General features: G+C 47.4%; 1 protein-coding gene across 4 annotated transcripts in view; it reads left to right on the top strand.

Annotated features, from left to right (window-relative positions):
- Positions 1–1,024: 1,024 nt before the first annotated feature.
- Positions 1,025–24,523, top strand: part of IGSF3 (immunoglobulin superfamily member 3) — a 93,303-nt gene continuing 69,804 nt past the window's right edge. For 2 of the 4 annotated variants that reach the window (XM_003892465.4, XM_003892466.4), the window contains exons 1-2: positions 1,025–1,162; positions 1,818–2,485. In XM_003892465.4, the coding sequence (XP_003892514.2) occupies positions 2,443–2,485 (43 nt within the window). In that variant the 5' untranslated portion in view covers positions 1,025–1,162; positions 1,818–2,442. Of the gene's footprint in view, positions 1,163–1,251; positions 1,414–1,817; positions 2,486–24,523 lie in introns of those variants that run through there. The other 2 variants (XM_017946169.3, XM_017946164.3) reach the window with 2 other exon arrangements.

Here is a 24,523-nt window from a genome sequence, read left to right as displayed (position 1 = left end):
CAGAGGTGCTGTTTCTTCAGTCTGCGATGCCTTACCTCCCCTCTGTCTCCTCTGCTGCTGCCTTCTGCTCCTTGGCATTCAACCGAGTTTTCCTTTCCTCTGAGAAGCCTGGGACCTACCCGGACCAAAGCTTCCTCCTCCTCGCCCCTCCCCCAATAACACAGGGTTGGGGTCTGCATTTTCTTCCTCAGCACTGTACTTTTATTGTCATGTCTATTTTATGGTCTGTGTCCCCACTAGACTGCAAGTTCCATGAGGGCAGGGCGGTCTATTCTGCTTTGGTCGCCTCGTGACGGTGTCTACCCAGCAGGTTGTGCGTGTTGGGTAAGTAGTGAGGGAATGAAAAAGCACTTGCTTTACAGGGCGGTTGGTCATAAAACAATAATAGCTTATATTTACTGACCACTTATGATGTATCAGGCACCATTCTAAATGTTTTACAAGTATGTCACAGACTTCTCACATTACCTTCTTAAGTAGGGGTTATTTCTTCCACGGAACAGATGGGGAAATTGAGGCACAGAGAGGTTAAGTAACTTGGCCAAGGGCCACAGCTAGGAAGTGGAAGAACCGGCGTTAGAACCCAGGCTGTTTCCAGAGTCCAAATTCTATCCAAGAGTGAAGTGCAATATGGGGTTCCATTGCATGAACAGATTCAAGTCTCCAGCAAAGGGCTTTGTTTTTGTTTCCAGGAGAAAGGACAAGCTTCTGTGCCGCGGGCTTCCCGGGTTATGGGTCGCCGGCTGGGCTTTGGGAAGGGCCTGTACATCTCGCAGGCGGCCCCGGAGTCTGGGTGTGAAGCCCTGATTAACTTTGCGGGCTCCTCGGCCCACACGCCAGCGCTGCCCAGGTCCTCCGGTGCCCCCGGTGCCCCCGGCCACTCGCGTGCCCCCGCCAGGCCCGGAGCCCGGACTCGCGTCTCCGGGGGCGGGGCCGAGGGCGGGACCGGGCCGCTCTCCGTGGCCGCCGCCCTGGCCCCGCGCTCGCCTCGCCGAGTGCAGCGGGCCGGGCTGGAGCTGGAGGGGCGGGGACTCGGGAGGGGCCGCAGCGCGGCTGCTGGTGCCGTTGCGGGAGAAGAGGAAGCGGCGCGTCCCCTGAGGCGTGCGCCCGGACGGACCGACGGACGGACGGACGCGCGCGGAGGGAGAGGGCCACGGGCGAGGTCAGGCTCGGCGGGGGCGCGGGCGGCGCCCGGAGAGGGCTGCAGCGAGGGGAGCCGGGGGGCCCCGGAGAGGGAGGCGGGGAGGGGGGAGCGGGCCCGCGCCAGCTCCGCTCGGGGTCGGGCCCGAGACCCCTCCCCTGGCTGGGCGGGCACGCGGCGAGCGCGCTCCGGCAGCGGAAAGCGGAGCCCCGGACTCCCTTCTTCCCCGGTCTCTTTTCTTTACAATCAGCGAGAAATAAACACCCTGGAAGGTAAAACAATAGCGGGGCCACCTGGGACGCGTCGCGCGCAGAGCTCCCACGGTTGGGGCGGGGGCCGGGAGTCGCGGCCCCACCGCGGAGCCCCTTCCCAATTTGCCCTGGCGGAGGGTGGGGCTACCTGCGGCGCCCGGACTGGGTAGGAGGTGACGGGAATTCCCAGGAGTGAAGCATTTGGTGAAAGTATTTCAGAAACAATCGGGCTTCCCACTGTTGCCCTGCTCTGGGCAGGGAAACTGAGGCGGAGGGAAAGATAGCGACTTGCCCAAGGTCAGAATGCGGAGGTTGACTGTCCTGGTCCAGGAACCGGACCCAGGTGTCCGGACCAGCTCAGCGCTCAGCCCCAGTGGGTTTTGCAGTCTTGCCTTTGATAAAAATCTCTGTTGTGTTTGTTTTAGAAATCTGCTGGCGCTGGGGGACCGCTTCAGGGCTGCCGAACGCCAACTTGCTTCGTGTGCCCTAGGCAGGCGTGGGGCAGGTGGCGCCTCCGTGACCTACCACCATGGATGGAAACGGACTTTTTGGTGAAGAAACCCAAACGGTTGATGTCAGGCAGGGTGATTTGGCCGTCAAAGGTTTTGACGAAACCTGCCTTGTTCTCTTTGGGGAATCTGAATGAGGGAGATCACAGACACCTTCACTGGGAAGCCAAGGACATTTCTGTATAATCAGTGGATGAAAGGATTTTCTCAGACTCTTTTTTCCCTGATCCTGGAGGATTAATCCACTACAGTCTACAATTTCAGTGGAAACTGCAAGGCACACGATGTGGCAGGAGCCGGGAGCGCCTTCGGAATTGTTGTGGACCCTTCCTGTGGCATAGGGGAGTTTTCACACTTGCCTCCACTCCTCCCCTTCCCCCCAACTCCCTCCTTCTGATCTCTTTAATCTGTTCCCATTTTCCGAGTTAAGTTCTATTTCCAAAGCTGTTCTCTGGAGCTATAAGTGGATTGCCAGAAATGAGAGATTAGGAGCTGGGAGAAGAGGAAGCGCCTTGTGTTGTGTCTCCTGGAGGCTGCCGACATGAAGCGCTTTTTCCTGGTGCTGAGCTGTCTGGCTGTGCTGGGTAAGTGGCTCTGCTTATCAATACAATCGATGTGAAAGTTTAACCTGCTCTTGGTTCTTGTAATTTCTTGTGGTTCTTTTTCATCAACACTAGGCTTTGGGGGACACCAGGAGGTGGTTGGTGTGTGTCACAGGTTGGAGTAGAGTATGAAGAGGCCCGTTTCTGATCCAGGAGCAGCGATGGAATATCATTTGTTGTCTTTAAGAAGGAACATTTGCTGTTCTTAAAGTGTCTGTCTTGGGCCCTGGGGTGAGGTCCTGCATCTGCACATCTGTGGTTTAGGGACTTCATATGGCTGGTGGGCTGCTGTCTGGTAGCATGACAAACATGGATGCTCTGGTGTTGTCACTTCTTTGTTGGGCTGCGTCGATTCCTAACTGGGAGTGGGAACATAATTCCCCTCTGTCTCGAAAGTTGGTTTGGGTGATAATGATGGTGCCTTTTTTGAGGTGGAAATGGGAGTAAATGGGATAGGGGTTGAAGGGATGCTTTGCCTACCTGAGTGGTCTGTAGGCTAAAAATGTGAGGGCACACTAGTCCTGTGTCTCCTCACCAAGGAAGCTTAGATCATAGTTCTGGGAGAAAGAGAGCCTGAAGAAAAGGAAGCTGCCTGGTAGAGGAGGTTTTAGGATTGGCTTTTGTGCTCCCACAAATCAGAATGCTTGGAGTGGGAAGAAGAAACTATGGCCCTGGGTGAACCTTTGACACCTCTGTTAAGGATCCCTACCCCAGTGAAGAGGCCCCTCTGCTCATAAATTGCCTGTTCTTTTTATGCCAATGAGCACTGTCTTCAGCGTGATATCTTAGAACACATCTCAGGTCTAGGATAAACTTCATCGCCGGGATTTGGTGCCATTCTCTTTCCCCATCTCAGACCTCATACCTAAGCACACCCCCTGCCCTCTCTGTAAGGCTCGGTCCTCTGCATTCAGAAGGGATTATGATTGTTGCCTACAGGGTTCACATCTCCAAATCTAGGTGTCTTGCACGTAACTTACGGTGATCTGTTGGCAGTGGAGATTGCTTCCATACATTGTCTATACCCTGGAAGTAGTTAACAGGTGTGTGGGAAGAGAATGGACTTTAGAATTAGGGGACCTGAGTTCCTATCCCAGCTTCACCATGATTGACATCTGAATATCAATAAAACAGAAACAATAAACAATTCAAGGATATAAGGTGTCCTAAATGCCTTGACTGCCTTAAATAATGTCTGAAACTCGTAATAGATGTTCAATCAGTGGTTCTCAATCAGCGGTTCTATCAGTGGTTCTCAAACTCTCGTGTGCATGTTGGAATCACTGGGGGAGCTTTTAAAAATTCTGATTTCAGGCAGCAACCCCCGACCAGTGAAACCAAACTCCCTTGGTGGGGTGGGACCCAGGTCTCAGCCTTTGAGCTCTCTCAGGTAATTCCATGCATGGTTCACTTAGAGAACCAGTGGGTGAGTTCATTAGTGCCAGTGCCCTACCACCCAACACATGCTGACACCCTGCCGGCAGTGAGTTTAGTTAGTCTTCTGTTCAGCTGTGGGCTAGGATACAGGCAGTGTCTCCCTGTCACCTCTATGCTCAGGCAGAGTCAAGAGGCAGGGAGCCCTCCATTTGCCAGTCTTTTCATATTGGATCTGTATTTGTTGTACTGTATGTGTCATTCGCTTAGTGTCTGGGTTTAAATCAGCAATTAGTGATTCATGTGGATTCAACAGGACACAAACAAGGAAAGCCCTTGGGGAGATTTGGATGTGGGATGGGGTGTGTGGCTAAGGCGGGAAAGAAGGCTGAGTGGCAGGGTGGGGCCCAGGGCAGGAGAAGTAGCCATCAATGGGAGAACAAGGCAATGTGACATTTGTGCCTTTTGTTTCTTCTGGCTGCTCAAGAAATGTAAGGCTGCATGCTGGTCCCCTGCTGTTCACTCTCTGGGCCACTCTGTGGAGTGGAGCTTGGGCCCTGGCACCTGGCAGATGCTGTCATTTTTCCTCCACCCTCACCTTCATGTGTAAACAGGTGCCATGGAGGAAAATGAGCATCAAGGTGGCTTTAAAGGGGCACAGTGGCAGACGCCTAGATGCAGGCTAACATGGGAAGGTTTGGAACTATAGGCATGCATATGGATCTCTGCCTGATTTGGAGCCCCGCTGGTGGAACCTCATCTTTCTCTTCACCTGATGGCTGTCAGTACGGTAGGAAGGAGGCCTGGCTACTACTTTCCTAATCTGGGAGAGGTAGAAGGCGTTTTGGGAGGGAACAAAACCCTTGTTGGGGTCTTATTTCCTGCTTGCAGTCTGCTGTAGTCTGGTTCATGTGTCAGCATTCTTGCTGTGTAATGTGAATTAATGTGTAGTGTGAATTTAAAACAGCAAAGAATTCTAAGGTTTTAAGCCCATGTAGGTCACATGCCTGGAATAAAATTTTGTTTATAAAAGTTGGATAAGGCTAAGTGCTCTGAAAGTGAGACTGATGCAGGTGCCAGCCTCTAGAAATGGCAATTTTGGTTAGAAAACCCCGGACAGTATGTGAGGGGGTACACAGGGTAAATCTCGGAGACACTTTCATCTCCCTCAACATCATAGACCTGTGCTTTTCTGCACCCGTCCTTTGCCAGTGTCTGGGATTGGAATCAGATTCCTCTTTTTCTGTCTGTTGGGACAGTGATTCCTGCTTATGTCTTTGTCCTACCGTTTGTCTTTGTACCTACCCCCTTGACCTCTGTGTGTTGTTTCCTTCTGTCCTAACCCTAGGTGCCTCACCCAGCAAGGGTTGCGGTGGCAGTGCATGGCCCTGCCACCACAACCCTTGGTTCCAATTACAAAGCCACTTAAGCCTGGTCCTGGTTGAGTCATGAGGGTAGTAACGTCTCTACTTGAGGACAGATGTAGCCAGAGGGGCAGAAGATTAGAGAGAGAATGCAGGCTGATGCAGTGGTAGGAAGGGAAGGGTAACTGGAAATGTGCCTCTGTCTGGGAGCAGCCTGCATGAGTGACAATGACATGGGAAGATGACAGCAATGTGGGAAAGAGAGCATAGGATTTGTGTCTGCAAGAACAGGAAGAAAAATTCTCAGGAAAGATGAATATAAGCTTTAGACACATACAGCATGCTTTGATTTTGTGTAGCCATGAAGAGTTACACCTTCCAGACCAGTGCTGATGTTGCAAACAAGATTAAATAGCTTTAAAAGTGTTAGCAATGAAAAATGTAGGCGATTGGGACATCTGAGAACCTGTAGATGGCAAATGATCATTTGTGTTCTGCTCCAGAGGGAGAGAAGTTGATTTGTAGAGTTTGGGAAGTCTCTTCTTTGAATAAGGTAAGGCCAAGGAAGCCATGTCTTACTTCCCAGTTAGTTAGAAAAGGTTTCTTAAGGGAGAGGCCAGAGGGTGGTTCTGAAAGGGATTGAAAGAAACTTTGAAGTACTGATGGGTGTGACCTCAGAGACAGGGCTGGAGTGATCAAAGGCAGAAAAGAAAGAGGAGGCAAAGAAAAGTGAGATGGTTTGGAACAATCAGGAGAAGAGTTCTGAAAGAAGGAGATGAGGATTGTGATTTATGGATGAACAAACACCACTGTCCTAATAGTTGTCCCAGAGGTAGTACACTTCCCTTTCCTGGGGACCATTTGACAAGGGTGCAGGAGAAGGAAATTCTTGTCAGGTGGACTTCGCCTACTAGGATGCCTTTCAACTGTGAGAATCACTGAGCTACCTCCAAGTACCCAGGGCTGTGTTAAGATGTTGCCATCTTCTACAGTTTTCATGGCAGCAAGACTGCTGGTACTTCCATAATGGCAGTAATACCAGCTCTCCTAACTCTAGTCCTTACTGTGACCCAAGCCCTATATCATCATTCAGTCTTCAAAACAACCCTGCAAGATAGATACCTTGCATTATCACTTTTTTTTTTTTTTGAAACGGAGTCTCGCCTTGTCGCCCAGGCTGGAGTGCAGTGGCGCGATCTCGGCTCACTGCAAGCTCCGTCTCCCGGGTTCATGCCATTCTCCTGCCTCAGCCTCCCGAGTAGCTGGGACTGCAGGTGCCTGCCACCACACCTAGCTAATTTTTTGTGTATTTTTAGTAGAGACGGGATTTCACCATGTTAGCTGGGATGGTCTTGATCTCCTTGACCTCATGATCCGCCCGCCTCGGCCTCCAAAGTGCTGGGATTACAGGTGTGAGTCACCACACCTGGCTGCATTATCACATTTTTATAGATGGGGAGATTGAAGCTTAGGGAGGTTAAGTAACTTGCCTAAGCTGGGCACGGTGGCTCATGCCTGTAGCCCCAGCACTTTGGGAGGCTGTTGGATCACTTGAGGTCAGGAGTTTGAGACCAGCCTGGCCAACATGGTGAAACCTCATCTTTACTAAAAATACAAAAATTGGCGGGGCATGGTGGTGGCACATGCCTGCAATCCCAGCTACTTGGGAGGCTGAGGCAGGAGAATCGCTTGAACCCAGAATGTGGAGGTGAGCCGAGATCACGCCATTGCACTCCAGCCTGGGCAACGAGAGCAAAACTCTGTCTCAAAAAAAAAAAAAAAAAAAAAGTGACTTGCCTAAGATAGATTGCTGACAGTGGTAGGGCTCCAAGCTCCTGCTGTCTTTCTCCATGTGCGTGCTCTCTATTCCCAAGATGATTTTGTGGTCCAGGTTGACTTCTAGCCCCAGCCATCAGGAAGGAAGAAAAGGCTAGTGAAGGGTAGGACCTCTCAATGTAAAGATACTTCCTGGAAGTTATATACATCACTTCCACTGACATTCTCATTGGCTAGAACCTAGTCATGTGACCATACTTAGCTGCAAAGAAGGCTGGAAAATATGCTTATCCTGAGGATCCATGTGTCCTGAGAAAAACTTGGGATTCTATGACTGTAGGGAAAGGAGAGAACAGATTTTGGGGGACAGCTGCCCGTCTCTGCCACAGTCACAAAGCTAAAAAGTGGCAGAGTAGGGTTTTGAAGCCAGGACCATTTGGTTCCAAATCCTGTGTTCTTTCATCTAATAAGCTATTCCCTTTGAGTCTGAAGCCGAGCCTCTGGCCTCCAAGAAGGCTTGTTAAGAAGGCATGAGTTTGATGAATCAACATTTGTTTCGTAGAAAGCAATCTAAATCAGCATATAATTAAACACTACATGTGGTGGTTTTATCAGTGAGTATTAAAATGTTTATAGAGTGCTTATGTGCCACTGTGCTAAACACTTTACATAGCATGACCTTCTGTATAAAGTTCTTAAAGACCATCTCTGTCATGTTCATTACTGTAGCCCCAGAACTCAGCCTTGTGCCTTGCAAAGTAAGCAGGTGTTCAGTTATTTTCTTTTTTATTTTTTTGAGATGGAGTCTCACACTGTTGCCCAGGCTGGAGTGCAGTGGCACGATCTCAGCTCACTGTAACTTCCGCCTTCTGAGTTCATGCGATTCTCCCGCCTCAGCCTCCCGAGTAGCTGGGATTACAGGCACACACCATGACACCCGGCTAATTTTTTGTATTTTTAGTAGAGATAGGGCTTCACTATGTTGGCCAGACTGGTCTTGAACTCCTAACCTTGTGATCTGCCTGCCTTGGCCTCCCAAAATGCTGGGATTACAGGCATGAGCCACCACGCCTGGCCTGGTTAATTTTTTGATGAGTGAATGGTTTCACAAGGTAGGTGTTGTTTCTGTGTTGGCTTCCTTGATCAAGATAAGGAAATTCAAGACACTTTTCCCTTGAACACAATTATGTTCAAAGGAAAAGAGCTGGAATTTGGCAGAATCTGAATTTGAATTCATATTTGTCTGATTGTAGAGCTTAACCTTTTTTGTGTCATGGATCCTTTTGGCAGTCTGGTGAAGCCTATAGACCCCTTCTGAGCATAACATTTTAAAATGCATACGTGGCCGGGTGTGGTGGCTCATGCCTGTAATCCCAGCACTTTGGGAGGCCAAGGTGGGCGGATCACCTGAGGTCAGGAGTTTGAGACCAACCTGGCTAATTAGCTGGGCATGGTGGCCCCCGCCTGTAATCCCAGCTACTCGGAAGGCTGAGGCAGGAGAATCCCTAGAATCTGGAGGTTGCCATGAGCTGAGATTGTGCCACTGCATTGCAGCCTGGGCCACAGAGCAAGACTCTGTCTCAAAAAAAAAAAAAAAAAAAAGCTTACATAGGCCAGGTGTAGTGGCTCACTCCTGTAATCCTAGCACTTTGTGAGGCAGAAGCAGGGAGATCACTTGAGCTGAAGAGTTCAAGACCAGCCTAGGCAACATAGTGAGACCCCCCCATCTCTATCTACAGTCTCCTACAGAGTTCAAAGTGAAGTTCAGTGTAGGTGGCTGTTGTTGGGGAAGACGAAGAGGACATGGGCTGAGTGTTCAGAAATGGTCAGGATTTGGATGGGGAGGGCATTCTACTCCCAATGAAGTCCTGACAATGCAAAGGCCTCAGCGGGCCTTTTACAGACTGGAGAAATGACTGTCAGTGGTTTTAAGGACCAGTTTAGGTGGGGTGATGCTGGACACAGAAAATTGGCTTAAATTATAATGAGTTTGGGATTTAGGCTTAAAGTAAGTCCCAGAGCCCAGGCCACTGCTGCTTAGCCCAGGCCTGGGAAATGGAGGAAGCTGTCCCGGTTGCTGACCTCTTGTGGTCCCTGGCTTCGGGTGTGCAGTGCATCCTTAGTTATGACTCCTTGATTGATATTTTTAGCTTCTGGCCAGGCATGGTGGCTCATGCTGATAATCCTAGCACTTTGGGAGGCTGAGGCAGGAGGATCACTTGATCTCAGGAGTTTAAGACCAGCCTGGGCAATATAACAAGACCTCATCTTACTAAAAATCAAAAACATTAGCCGGGCATGGTGGTACACACCTGTAGTCTCAGCTGCTTTGGAAGATGAGGTGGGAAGAATTGGTTGAGCCCAGAAGGTCGAGGCTGCAGTGAACTGTGATTGCACTACTGCACTCTAGCCTGGGTGGCCCCCATCTCACACACACAATAAAGAGCGAGACCCCATCTCAAAAAAAAAAAAAAAATAAATAAATAAAAAAGGAGTTCCTCATTTGCCATGAGTGGACACCTGCTTCTTTACGGCTCGAAGTGAACACAGCTATTCCTTGTAAAGGGTTGGTTTTTACTTTAAGGAAATTTAGAACACCTGTGTGTGAATGCCCCCTGATTTTCAAAGAAATGAGTGGTTGCATCAAAATCAAGCTTGTATTTGTGGAAAATCACATGTTGCCAAATTCTCTCATCAAGAACCCTTTATTAACTGACTAATTGTGGGCCACGGTGGCAGGCACTTAACAAAGACCATGGCAGCAGACCTCCCTTAACTGGAACCCTCAGTTAAGTGGGATTTTGTTTTTATTTTTGAACTCCACCTTCAGAAGGGCAAAAATCACAAGATGTGGTAGCAAGGGTTTTTTCTCGAAATTAGCTTCCAAGCAGTCATCAGCTCAGTCTCTATGTCTTCCGCAACTGTAATTATAGTAGCAGAAGAGAACGGTGAGCCTGGGGCACTGCAAGATCCTAAATCAAAGATTAAGTCATATTAACTCTACCCTGGCTGGAAAGTGGTCAAATGTACTTTAAAAAGCTTTATAATAGGCTTTATAATAACGAGAGTTGAAGCAAAGTTTCCACCTAACCCTGTAATTAAATTCACCAGAAGACCCCATTTCCCATTTTCCAGACAACCAAGGCTTTGCCAAACACCACCGGTCCCTGCCCTCTATGAGAGGTCATCCAAGGCCGGCAATGAAACAGTCAGTCAATTTGCAAATGGACAGGAAGACACTGACAGGATGTGTTCACTGAGGCTAGGTGTCTACCCGGGGAGAGAGGCCAGGCAAGTCTGTTCTTGTTTTCAATTTAGCAGGAGGAGTGAAGGGGAGGCCAGAGTAACTCCTGAGTGGTCAATCTGGAAAGGCCTTTTGGAAGGGCTGGAATTTTAGGCATTTTTCTTACGTAATAGGAGAGTGACGTCCTGTTGGAATTGTGGGGTAGAGGATATTCTGGGCATTTGTAAAGGGGTGGAGAAGCCTGAATGTCCTGGGATGGGAACCCTAAGGGTGTAGGTTTGTAAAAATTGGTGCAGTCGGCCGGGCGCGGTGGCTAACATCTGTAATCCCAGCACTTTGGGAGGCTGAGGCGGGTGGATCACGAGGTCAGGAGATTGAGACGATGGTGAAACCCCGTCTCTACTAAAAATACAAAAATTAGCCGGGCGTGGTGGCCTGTAGTCCCAGCTTCTGGGGAGGCTGAGACAGGAGAATGGCGTGAATCCGGGAGGTGGAGCTTGCAGTGAGCCGAGTCCGCGCCACTGCACTCCAGCCTGGGCGACACAGCGAGACTCCGTCTCAAAAAAAAAAAAAAAAAAATTGGTGCAGTCAGTTGCCATGAGGACTGGGTATTTGGGCTAGAGACAGGTGGGCGACAAGTCAGAAAGCTGTGAGTGGATATCCTGGAAGACCACTGAGAGGAGGAGCCAGGGATGGCACTGGACATTTCTGAAGGTGGGGGGGCCCACAGGTCGAAGTGAAGTGGGGCCTGTTTCTGTACTAAAGCAAGAGCTTCTGTATATCCATCAAAACATAATCAGGCCAGGCACAGTGGCTCACGCCTGTAATCCCAGCACTTTGGGAGGCCGAGATGGGTGGATCGCCTGAGGTCAAGAGTTCAAGACCAGCCTAGCCAACATAGTGAAACCCCATCTCTACTAAAAATACAAAAAATTAGCCAGGCATGGTAGTGGGTGCATGTAATCCTAGCTACTTGGGAGGCTGAGGCAGGAGAATCTCTTGAACCTGGGAGGTGGAGTTTGCAGTGAGCCGAGATTGCACCATTGCACTCCAGCCAGGGCAACAAAAGCAAAAAAATTAAAAAAAAAAACTCCATCTCAAAAAAAACCCCATAATCAGAGCAAAAACATTCTAACAAAACTGTGAACTCAGAGAAATTAGTGATGCCTGCTTCCCGTCAACTTTCAGGTGTCCAGGCCTTCTCTTTATTAAAACAGAAAAAATCTGGTACCAGTTGTGTGTTCTTTCTTTGATGTGGTGCAGCTTACTCAGGCTTGCCTTAAGTTGGTGCTATTTTTGTGTATTTAATTCTGTTTTTGCATGTGACCCATTGTCTGATGCTTCAGAATGCAGTCTGCTGCCTCTTTTTGATAGCAACTCTGAGAACATTGTCTTTGCTCTCAGCAGAGCACTGGGTACACCTGTGTCATCGCGGGTGCCATGGCATGAGGCAGGCTTCCCACTTCACTTCTCAAGGACCCATTTTATTAACTCTCCTTCCCCTGGGAGCGCCGTATTTTGAAATCTTTTGTTTCCCAGACAATTAGGGAGTAATTAAACCTTTTTTCCCACATGATAACCAGTATGATCATTCACACTTGATATAGTCCAGTTCTAAAGCAAAATTAGTCTGGTCGTCTGGGTTGTGGATGACCAAAGCACATATGTGTTTGACCCATTAGGTCACTAAGCCCTGTGGTTAGGGAAAGTGGGGTTATTGTTAGGTGATTTTGAAATCTCTAAGGTGATCAGTTTCCCAACCCCATGTGCTGCTTTGGGCCTCAGGAACCTTGGATAACCTGGATGGTGTTTGTCCACTACTTGTTTGCATTGGTGACCTTGACTGACCTTGCCAAGTAGCACTTTTCAGCAGGGAGAGGGAAGGAGATGCAGAGTTGAGCAGCCATCATTTGCTGCGGGTCAGATCACACCTACCCTATCCCAGCCAGGTACGATCTATTGCTTTTTAAAAAGACTCAGAGAATGAAATTTTACAGTCTTTTCTGTATAACACCCCCAAAAGAAAATCTTGATTTTCACTTAAGATTTGATTTGAAGTAAGTCATGATTTAGAACAGCAGATAAAATGCATTAGGGTAAAGTATTATGTAAACGTAAGGTGAAAAGATACTGGTTTCTACTTCAGGAGGTAGCTTATATTTGTTTGCTTTAATTTTTTTTTTTTTTTTTGGGGATGGAGTCTCGCTTTGTTACCCAGGCTGGAGTGCAGTGGTACAATCTTGGCTCACTGCAACATCCACTTCCCGGGTTTAAGTGATTCTCCTGCCTTAGCCTCCCGAGTAGCTGGGATTACAGGCACCCGCCACCATTCCCGGCTAATTTTTGTATTTTTAGTAGAGATGGAGTTTCACCATGTTGGCCAGTCAGGCTGCTCTCGAACTCCTGATCTCAGGTGATCTGCTGCCCCAGTCTCCCAAAGTGCTGGGATTACAGGCGTGAGCCACTGTGCCTGGCCTAATTTTTGATTTTTAATTTTTTGATGGAGGTAACAGTGACTATAATTCTAAGAATGTAGAAAGTAAATGTGAACGTTACCCTCCTTGTCCATGTCCCTTATGGACTTTGATATAGATTCTTTATAGTTTGGTATATATTCTTCCAGACCCTTTTCTATGTATGTACTCACAAAAATATATTTTTTCTGACATAAGTGGAATCATGCAGAACATATTGTTCAACAACTTGATTTTAAAGGAATAATTTACTTCACTATTTTTTCAGGCTTAATTTTATGGCTATATCAGAACTGATTTGGTTATTTTATAGCTGGTTGAAGCTGTAATTTGTGAAATCATTGGGAAGTAGTGAGCCTCCTTCAATAACTATATAACAATAACTTTGCTATATCAGGAGAGCAAGTCATAATAAAAATATTACCCTTAAATTTTAATGTATTTAGTGAGAATAATTGACTTGTTTATTCTGCATATTTTCTTCGAAAACACATAAATTCAGCAAATTAAGCACATTCATATTTTGACTATTTTCCTATAATTTTAAAATTATGTTAAATTAAAATGAAGCCTATTTGAAACCTGTTAAGATGACAACCATAAATACTTAGTTTGTGTCTAATTCATTTAAGCGTTCTTGTTTGTTCATGGACCAGAAAAAATGTTTTCCTGTGTTTTCAATTCCCAAGTGGCTCCTCCAGATAGAATGAACTGGACCCGAGTAGCCTTTAAGGTTGCTGGCTGCGGGCTCAGCATTTAAGACTTTAACCCAAAGGAAGAGAATTTTTTTCTCAGGCCCTGCAGCAACAGTTATTGCTGTAAAACGATTATCATTTCAAAGTGTTGGGTTACTTCTCATGTTCACGGGAATGACTTTCTTTAAAACCTGTGGGAGCAGGAGCAGTTTCTTGGATGGCTCACCTTTAGACCTGATTTTTAAAATAGTTGCTCTTTTGGAGAGATGGCTGTGGGATTCATGTGTCATATAATCATCCCTTCTTAAACATCAGTGTTTGACTTTCTACCCCTTGTCCTGAGACCTCTGGGGGTAGCCCCTGTTCTAGTAGAATCTACTTCTAATACTTTCCTAAGAAGGCTTTCCCAAGAAGCTCGTTCAACAAATAACCGAGTGCCTGCTACAAGCACTCATTGTTCTGTTATCTCCAGTGCCACAGAATTCAAAGTTAAAATCATGAGTAACATTTTAAGTAGTCACCTGATATGTATTTTTAATCTTTAATAAATAGAAGGATTAATTAAATACACTGTGACTTTGGGGAACTCTTTTTTATTCCTAAGGTACATCTTTTTTCTTGCCACTGCTTAACCTCTTTTCTTCCTGTTTTGTTCTCAGCTCTTCTTTACAGCCATGAGTCACCAATGCCCTGTGCCACCATGAAGGGGGGGTATCTGTAGGAGTAAGATCATGAATAGCAGTGATGAGGGGAGAGCGAGGAAAAGGTGGCGGGGGGGGGGGGGCCTTTGAGGAGGCCAAAGGGCAAACTTTTTTTCTTGAAAATACACAAATATCCCAAGTCCTGGGTGTGTGAAATGTCTTTATTACTGCTGGGGATGTTGCCTGTCTGTGGGAATTGGGAATTTCACACCTAGCTCTGAATTTCTAGGAAGCCCGAACAAAAGAGAAGTAGAAATAGAGAAATCACATACTTCCCACCAGAGAGGAGACACCATCCATACCGTGCTTTCTTCAGAGGAGCCTCGTATGGGGGGTGGCGAGGATAAGGCCGATCCATCTTCCCCACCTCATACTCTGCCTCCTGCAGTGTGGCCTCCCTGAGGGCGCCCTGGCAAGGGAGGATATGGGGACATAGCCCAGGGCCTCATCACTGTGGCTCTTACAAATTCCCAGACGCTGCTGTAGCAGCTCAATGAGGGGCAGGCTCTTCCAAGTCTGTTCCTTGCCAGATGCCCTCTCCCAACCTGGGGTTAACCCTAAACAGGCATTGATCTGTACTTTTCTGAGAGTCACTGGTGACCTCCCGGGTAGCCAAGAGCTTCCCCCTTCCCTGTGAGCCCTCTGAGACTGCAGGTCCCAGATGGTTGTAAATTCTGCCTGGTGGAAATCACCAGGGCTCCAAAGCAGGCGCCTGCTGCCCTCGGGAGCCTCTGTGCAGGGCCATTCTTCTCCCTACAAGCAGCACTTCTCGGAGACCTTTCTGGTTTTCCTCTTCAGGTTTATTTGGCAGTGGTTTGGTGTTGGTTTGGAGATGGTGATGTGTTGGGAATTCTGCTTCACAGATGGACACGTTTGTTAGGGTGAGGAATGATGGTACAGATAGATTCATTCCGAGCTTACCCCAAGCTAGGTAACCCTTTATGACATTGTTTAGAGATGATTTGCTGAACGGTTTCATAATGCCTTCTGATGTTTCAGTACAAAAAAATAGCTTGCTGAACAACGTTGTAATTTGTCTTCTGATATTTCATTACAAAGAAGCAAGAGCACATGCTGAGCACCCTGCCCAGCGCGAAATGTCGGAGCAGGTGATTGGCTCCAGCTCTGCGTTTCGGCACCTCTCTGGCTAGGTGTCCCTCTGAACTGTGTACTTCTAGAAGGGAGCAACAAGATACAGAACTAATATGCCTCTAGGCCTGAGTTCATTTTGGAAGAATCTTTGTAGATTTCATGCCCAATCCTCTTATTTTAAAGGTGAATTGTCCTGGAGGGAAAAAAAGACCATGGTGACAGAGGGTGGAAGGAGTACTGGAAAACGCCCCTAACAGGAGCCGATAAAGAGACTCTGGGGCACGTCATCTTTGTTTTAATTAAAACGTTATGCAATACAAACATTCGCCTTCCCACTCTTCCCCCTACCACAGAGGAGCTGTAATTTCCCATATTTGGAATCTGGGGAGAGCTGGGCCTCATTTGAAGATAAGGCCAGATTCAGTCTCTGATTTGGGGGAAAGTAAATAACTGAGAGCCTCGAGGACTGTGGTATTTATGGTGAATATATCAGAACTATATGTGCCTCCTTGTCATCATTTATTCAACACCCCTGATGTCCTAGAGCTGGTGCTATGCCCATCAGTAATCTGACTCGTGTTTTCTTCTGCATATTTTCCCTTTTGCAAATGTATAGGCATTCAGCTTTAATCAAGTAGGCTTTTTACTCTGTGATCTGTAACGGGGATGACTGAAGTCATGTGGAGGATTTTAAGAAACTAATCTCTTAAGACATTCAGAGCATAATCTTCCCTAGCCCGTGATCATCCTGCCTGCATCCGAGAGATTTGTGAGGCTCTGCAAAGGAGGCTGGATGGGAACTTTGGCATCCTTTGGAGAGACCGGGTGTCTTCCTTGCTGGTGACAGGTTTTTGTTTGCTTTTGGCATGGGGACAGGGCCTGCTGTTCATTTACCATGTCAAGAGAGTTCAAGATGCCCCATGAATGTGACCAGTGTGTTACTAAATCTCCATACGGATACAGAGACCAATGGCAGGCCAAACACACATGAAGACACTGTCTAGGCTCATTGATATTTATGCAGTTTGTGTCCAGGGCTGGTTCTCAGGGACATACTGCAAAATAGATAAGAGAGGACTGCTGGTCAGTGGTATTCACTGACATTTTTCCTTGAATGATACCAGGTTAATCAAAAGATAAGGATCAAAAATTTTGTTGTGCTCTGCTTATAATTTGAATGTGACTTCATATATGTGTCATCTGTTGGACTAAATTGGATTGCAGTTGCTCTTCAAATTGTCATTCCTTTATTTTCTATTTCTCCCTACCTCCTGATGTTAGCTCAGGTTCCTGCTACCAAGGTGTCTTGCAAAAGAATTTAGTGACTATTACTCTAAGTGAAGCCTTTGATACTTTCTCTTGATATGATGGTTAAATCTCTAACAGTGTAGACTAATGAGGAAGATTAGTTTGAATTAGTAAAATGTCTGAATTGCCAAATATTTTTCAAGAACTTCACTGTTACTACTTTTAAGTAAATACTGTAACTCAAACTAGGCTAACAGAATGCCTAATAAAGATCCTTAGGGGATCCTGCTTTAGGAGAGAAATAAGAATGATTTGCAATTAGCGTACCAATTGTTCATGTGAATGGAATTTCTGAAATACTAGACTGAGCTTGAAAACCATTTGTTCTCTTAAGTATTTTAAATAGTCCCTATGAAACCCCTGTGCATGCTGGTAGTTGTTTATATGCTGTATAGAGACCTGTTTCGTGAAGACCTAACTCAACCTTATCATCAGTATCAGAAATTCCAAGTTAGTGACGTCCAGGATCCTTGCCTTCCAAGATTAGATTAGATCTCTCTACCAAAGGCTTCCATAGCACATGCAATTGTCTGTTGTAACACTAATCAATACATTTAACAAATATAGGATGTATTCTGCTATATGCTTGGCCAGTGTGTGAAATGGAGGAGACAGCCCTCATCTTTGTGTAGTTTATAGGCTAGCAAAGAAGTCAGGCAGTAAACAAATAAAATGCATTTATAATTAATTACAATTCTGAAGTTAGATTGTACTTTTGTGAGTAATGGTTTAATAAACTAGATTTTAAGTTCCATTAGGACAGGGGTTACTGCTTTGCTGTTTGTCATGGTGTCCCAAATCCTTCCTTAGCCTACTGCCTGGCATCGAGTAAATGTTAAGTTGAGCTTTGTTGCCATTTTGATAGGTCAGAAACAGTCGAATGTCAATAATGTCACGTAGTTCAACCTAATAGTTGCTCAGTCAATATGTATTGAATGTTGAATGCATGTTGTAATCAATGATCCTACGGTAGGGTGCATTTAACACAGTTTTCTCCAGCCGAATAAATGCTAGCTATGGTATTTGAAAAGGAATTCTGAAACTTCAAACAGCTAAAACTGGTGATCTGTGATATAGACTGTGGGGCTGGATATCTGTGAGACTGGAGTGCCTTTTGTCCGGTATATTTTTTATGCAGTTCTTGGTACTACCATTTCCCAACCTCAGGTGGGAGCACGTGTATTTGGGTCTGGAGTGCTTGTCAGTAGCCCAAAGAACCTGGGAAGAGTATGCTGGAAAGCTGAGATGGAAGGCAGGAATAGGAGCTGTTTGGTCTGAAGAAGAAAGAGAGAGGAAAGAGCTATTGGCATAGCCGAAGAAGCCTTCCCTTTAAGCCCGAGTGTAGGGAGACTTGCTTTTCCAGACCAGAGCTCATGAGATCATGCACTCATTCCACAGATTTGTGTGAGCCTGTGATGTGTTCAGTTATGGCTAGGCATGGGCGTTCCTTATTGTGAGCTTCCTTTTTGTGCCTGGAACTTCTGTCTGAAGGGTTGTGGGATGGACTGTAGACCACTGGTCCCCAGAGACAAGGGTTGAACTGAGGAGAAGGCCCCAGCTGGATCCTGCTGGGAGAAACCCAGCACTCTGGCCTGGGGCCTGCTCCCTATCTGTGGAACTGGGAGTTGGGCCCAGGCTAGGGCTTAGATCAGAGCTTCCCAAACCTTCTCTGTTAAGAACGTTTTTGCATCTGTTTGGATTTCATGGCTCTTTTTCCATTTTCTGTGCACACATGTCCAATTGTACCACCCTATTATAATGCACACTCTTTTCTCACACCCACAGGATAATTTGTAGTTCCACAGCTATTTGTTGAGCATCCTTATCTGCCAGCACAGGATGGGGGTGGCAAGTGAGGGGAAACACAGATATGTGGTATTAGTCCTTGCCTGTGGTAGACGGGATTGGTTACCTACAGTGGCTCTTCTTTTCTCTTCCTGCTGGCAGGACCCAGTTGGGTTGGATGCCACACTTCTCCCACATGCCACTCAAGGAAAGGTGACCCTGCCTCCAGCTCTAGGGTACATGCTGATTGAGCAGAACTCCTCCTGGAGGCCCGTAGTTTAGACATGGGCATGTGACATGGTTTTGGCCACTGAGGTATGAGAAATCTGCTGGGAGATTCTGGGAAAGATGTTTTTCATTGTAAAAGGAAATGCAGAAGGGACAGCTTCTTTCACTAGATTCTTGGACGTGAAGCAGCTGTCTTGTTGCAATGAGGAAAGCAGGTTTGTTGAGGGCAGCAGAGGGGAAGAGATGGGAAAAACCAGGATCCCTGAGGGGCCAAGCCCCTGAAGACCGAACAGTCCAACCTCCGTACATTTTGTCGTCACTGTTTAAGCCAGTTGCGTTGGAATTTTCTACTACTTATAGTTGAAGGCAACCTATATTAGACACTCCCTCAAAGGAGCATGAAATAGGATTTCTTGTACCATTCAGATTATCATCAAAAAGCACATTACTCAGCGACAGAGCTTAGCCTTGTGGTAACGCAGAAAGGAGAGAGGAAAGCATGTTGGTAGGAAAGAGTTGAGTGAGGAGGTTGTATTTTAAGTGGATCCTGAGGTAGGATTAGGATTTGTGTGGGAGGAGCAGAAGGGCGTACCGGGGAAAGGAATGGCGGCATGAGCAAACCTGTGAAGACAGGAATGGATGTGGCACTGCCAAAAAACAGGGAGATTATGTCCTGACTAATTCCACGGGCAGATTCTAGAGCACCTCAAATTACGAGTGTATATGGTGACTCGTGACGGATGCAGCAGGAAAAGTATTGCAGGCTCATGAACAGGGGAGAAAGGAATGAAATTGGGCCTTGGGAAGAAGGATAAGGATTAAGTAGCTGGGTACCAGGTTCATTGGAAGGGAAAGAAAGTAAAAGGCCAGTGACGAGTTCAGGCTACTGGAATAATTCACATTTGAGTTGATAGCAGTGCGGAGAGGGAGTGAAGCTGTCAAAGGAAGATTTTAAGTGAATAAATTAATTGGCGAAGAAGGATAAGAGGGATATCTAGGAGAGGATGATGGAAGAGGAATATTTTAGGAAGATGCTGTTTGCTTTTTGCCACTGTGGCTTTGAGGTAATGAGGAAAGATCTAAGTAACAAGGCGTTGAATTCATTTGAAAATAAGGCTAGACTTTGGGAATGAGAGGCCAAGGCTTAAGAGGATGTGGTGGAGGCAACTCACTAGACATGCACATACTCCAAATTTTCCAGCCTCCCTTACAGTTCAATTAGGGCCACGTGACTAGTGTTATCCAATGAAGTGGGAGAGGAAGGAACCAGGGAAGAGCCATGTATTCCTCCATTGATTCCTCCCATGCCACAGCAGCCTTGGGCCAGGGCCAAATGGTGTGGCTGCCAAGACGGGGAGGGCTGTCCTTCCAGGACCAGACTTTGATGGTTCCTGCTCAGCTGGGAAATCCTGGTAGAAGCAAGATCTGAAGCTTTGTAACAGGTGGCAATGCTGACAGCTATTTGTGTTGGGTCTGGGTGGTATGTGGTCTTCAGGGTACAGTTGTCCACCTTCTCCTGACTTGATTTGCTCAGGGGTCTGCAGTGAATGGGCTGGAGCTTGCTGGCTGACTCATTCTACCTCTAGGACTCTCAGTGTTTCTAGGGGCAGGTTTACATCTTTGCTGTCCAGGGAAGGGGATCCTTGTTCATGAGCTGTGCTAGCGAGATGGCTGCTCTCTCCAGAGGCACTAGAATGCCAGGTGCCTTGTGGAGGGGAATGTTTGGGTGGCTGGCGTCCAGTGGTGACCAGGTGGAGTGTCTCAATTATCTGGCTAAACATGGAGCTTCAGGAGAAGTTCCAGATCTCCAGACCTGTATAGGAATAAGGTGCAAATCCCATCTTTCAAATCTTTCCCACTTTCAGAAGAGTCAAAATGTGCCTTTTCTGCAAGGCTCAGCAGTCCAGAGCTAGGTAGGCACTTTGCACACGCTTTGTTACAGTGTTGTATCAAACTCGCCTGGCTGAATCATGGTGTTTTCCTAAGGGCAAAGGGCCCCATGAGTGCTGGGAGGCCTTTGGCACCTGGTTTTCGTCAGGCAGCAAGTAAAAGTGCAGATGGCGGGTCTGATCGTGCTTTAAACAAAGCAGAGTTGGACACGTGGGAAAGGCATTTGAGAGGCACCTCCTGCTCTATGTGTGATCTCCTGTGCGTCCTGTTTCTCCTCTAGCTGAACACCTCAAGTCCTAATACCCAGAGGGAAACCCTTCAGACTTGGGAGACAGCTGGCATTGCTGGCACTGGCCTCTCTGGAGCTTTTCTTGATGAGTTTGAAAATTTAAAGACAGCAGTGGCACTGTTTCTCTGTTGAATGGAGAGTTGACATTCTTATTTTTCCTTCCCCTCCTGCAAAACTGGGGTGTCATCAGTGTTTGTTGCTGTTGTTGTGTTCTTGGGCAGCTACTCTTTTTTTTTTTTTTTGAGAGGGAGTCTTGCTGTGTTGCCCAGGATGGAGTGCAGTGACTGGATCTCAGCTCATTGCAACCTCTGCCTCCTGTGTTCAAGCGATTCTCCTGCCTCCGCCTCCTGAGTAACTGGGATTACAGGCATGTGCCACCATGCCCTGCTAATTTTTGTATTTTTAGTAGAGATGGGGTTTCACCATGTTGGCCAGGCTGGTTTTGAACTGCTGACCTCAGGTGATCCGCCCGCCTCGGCCTCCCAAAGTGCTGGGATTACAGGCGTGAGCCACCGTGCCCAGTCAGCAGCTCTTATTTTACACACTGCTTCTGGCTGATAGGCCTACAAGGTCTAAGCTTAATCCCAGGAAAAGTGCTACCCGAGTGGTCTGTCAGCCGGCCTTTCGTTTGCTTGTCTCGTTCAGGTCATCCTTGCCTCTGTCCACCCAGACAACATCCAATCAACATCTGTTACAGAGCCAGCAGTATGATTTTGCTAGTTACTTTTCTAAGCTCTGATTTCCTCATCTGTAAAATAATAGGAAATACTCATTAGGGTGATTCTAACAGTTAAATGGAACCATCTGAGGAAAGCACTTAGCATCGGTCTGGCACATAGTAAGTGCTCAGTAAATGATGGTTGTCATTGTTGAGCAGAGCCAGGGGTTGCCACCCTGGTCAGCTGATTGGCTGTAGACATGGGGTGACCATTTGGAGCTGGGATTCGGGCCACACTCAGCACACAGTTGTGAGCCATAAAGGCCCGACCTTTGGACCCTATTGTCACCTCCTTTGGAATATCTTGGTGTTCCTGTTTCAGTCTGATAAGGCCATTGTAGCTGGGTTCTAGGAATCTCTGAGCCCGGAGCACTCACGCCAGCCTCAGACATCGCTGTCAAGGGCATCGGCAGCTGTGAGGTGATTCCTCAGCCTGTCGTTTGGGCATCGCTGCCTGGGTCTCTCCTGAACTTCAGCCTCATCTTTTTTGTCACCTGCTGTACCTTTGCCTCTAAGTGTCCCCCAGCATTTAAACATTTTTATTGCTGCCCTCTCCATCCGTGCCAGTGCCTCTCTCTGCCAGTTCCACCGTTCTCTCGCCTGCTCTTTAGGATTTTCTTTGTTTCGCCTCCTTGCCTGGTGCTTTCAGAGAGCAGCGCTGACGTCATCCCAGGAACCGTGCTGCGTCTGAGGGAAGAACCTGCATTAGCCGCTTAAGTGTGAGGTGCTGGAAGAGTACCTCCCTGGAGGTGTCCTGGGGAAAGTGAGTGATTGCTCACCGGGTGGTGAGCCAGGGGCAGGGTTTGCGGAGACATCTGCATTATCAAGTTAGCATCACTTGAAACACAGGCATCTAACAGGCAAGGACGTGCTCTTCAGCTACCAGGCTGTCCTGGCTGGAGCCGGTGGCCACAGACCTGAGGGACCCAGGCTTTGTTCCCTTAGCTGCCTTTGTTGTCTCAGTGTAGCTCTCTCTACCTTCTTGTGTATTTCACTGCTGACAGCTCACTCGATTCTCCCTCTGGCAATCTTAGTTACCTGTGAATACTCTTGAACGCCATCTTCTGCCTTCTCAATGAATTAAGGAGATTCTCTCCTTGACTGTTTGTGAGCCAAAACCTAACCTTCTCTTGGCTGATGAGTATTAATATATTGTGCTGAGAGGAACTTTTGGAGTAGAATTAGACATCAAAAAGAACGGGCACAATTAATTTCCAAGCCTTTTAAGGTTCCTGGAAGTCTTCTGAATCCATCCTCTTTTTGTGGACCTACCCCAATTCTCCATCTTCCTCCTAAAAATAACGATAATGGCATTTCACCAGAAGCTGGACAAAAGAATGCTCTGTCTGTTTCGCCTGTGGGAAGTGACAGGGACTGCTGAAACTTGTGTTCTGTGTCACAGAGCCAAGGGTTCACACAGTGCAGAAACAAATCACAGTGTGTCATGAAGGAGACTTTTTCTGTCTCTGGCCCCACTCTGTGTTTGAGTCCAAATGTGGGGGGAGATGCTGTAGTTGTGGGAAGGCACTTCTATGACCCCTCGTTAAGGTAGAGGAAATGAGAGGCCTGAGGCCACAGTCAGGCTGGCCTTTTGCAAAATGGTCAAGTCAGCAGCAATTTGGCCCTGGCTCCCACTTTGTGCCCCACCCGCCAACTCCTGCTACCTCCCATCCCCACTCCCAGCGCAGTCGTGTCCATGGCTTCCAGGGCCCCACCAGGCTGCCCTCCCTGTCTGACTGTGGTCAGCCACTGTCCTGGTTCTTCCCAGCATTTCAGTACTTTCCTGAGTCCTCCTGCTGGTCCTTGACTTGGCTGGTTGGAAGGTGTGTGGATCATTAGAGCCACTTACTCACACTGAGGAAAGAAAACAGAAGTGGATATTTGGGGAAGCCCCACATGTTGCTGGCTGTGTGTGTTCACTCACATTTTCTGATTTCATCCCTACAGTTCCCCTGCCCGGGGAGTGTTATGCAGCCACCTGTACAAATGAAGCAGTGGAGACCCAGCAGGCTTATGTGATTTCTCCAAGTCATAGCCAGCATGGGCCACTACTTTGAGCTCTAGATAAGGAAAAGGAACCTAGTGTTTTAAAGATCTGCTTCATTGTGGTACAATTTGCTTGCATATAATGGAATTCACCAATTTAAAATATGTAGTTCTTTGCTGACAAACATGAGCAGCCACATAACCACCACCGCAATCAAATATGGACCACGCCTCTGTCCCCAAAAAGTTCCCTCATGCCTCCTTGCTACCAGCCCCTCCCCCGCCTCCAGGCCCCAGCCTCAGGGGACCTGAATTCTGCCACTACAGTTTTGCACTGTCCAGAATGTGATGCACATGGCATCCTACAGTGTGTAGCCCTTTGGATCTGGCTTCTCTCGCTCAGCACAGTGCTTTTGAGATCCCTCCATGTTCTTGTGTGTATCTAGTTCATGTCTTTTGATTGCTGAGTAGTGTTCTGTTTTATGGATATACCACATTTTGTTCATCTCTTCACCAACTGATGGGCATTTTGGTTGTTTCCAGTTTGGGGCTACTATGAATACAGCTATCAGGATGCGTACAAGTCTTTGTGTGGACACAGGTGTATTTCTCTTGGGTAAAAATACTTAGGAGTGGGATTGCTGGGTCATTTGGTAACTTTGAAAGAAACTACCAGACTGTTTTCCAAAGTGGCTGCACCATTCCCCTCCCCACCAGCCCTGTGTGAAGGGGACTGGGTACTTTTGATGCCTAATCTAGGTTCTTTTCCCTATACCTAGATGCGAATTGCTGACTATCACATTCACACGCCTCGAGCCTGTCCTTTTCACAGGAATTTCTTGGGAAGTCTGACCCTTTGGAGCCAGTTGCTGGTGGAGAGGTTTCCTGAGGAGGTCCTTTCATCACACAGGGCCGCGTCCTCTGATGGCTGATCGCCACACACACCCTCCTTTGCTGTCCATCCTCTCTGCCGTCACCTTGGTTCATAATTAAGATTCACCTGTCGGTGACGTGGGACCCACTTGCAGCCCATGGACACTGGAACAATCCATTCTGTGCAGTTCACTTCCTGGCTTTCACGGCACCTACTATGCTG

Source organism: Papio anubis, chromosome 1 (genome assembly GCF_008728515.1).
Source record: "Papio anubis isolate 15944 chromosome 1, Panubis1.0, whole genome shotgun sequence".
NCBI classification, from domain to species: Eukaryota; Metazoa; Chordata; class Mammalia; order Primates; family Cercopithecidae; genus Papio; species Papio anubis.
Note: the sequence above shows the minus strand (reverse complement) of the source record. Positions and strands in the feature narration are given on the sequence as shown.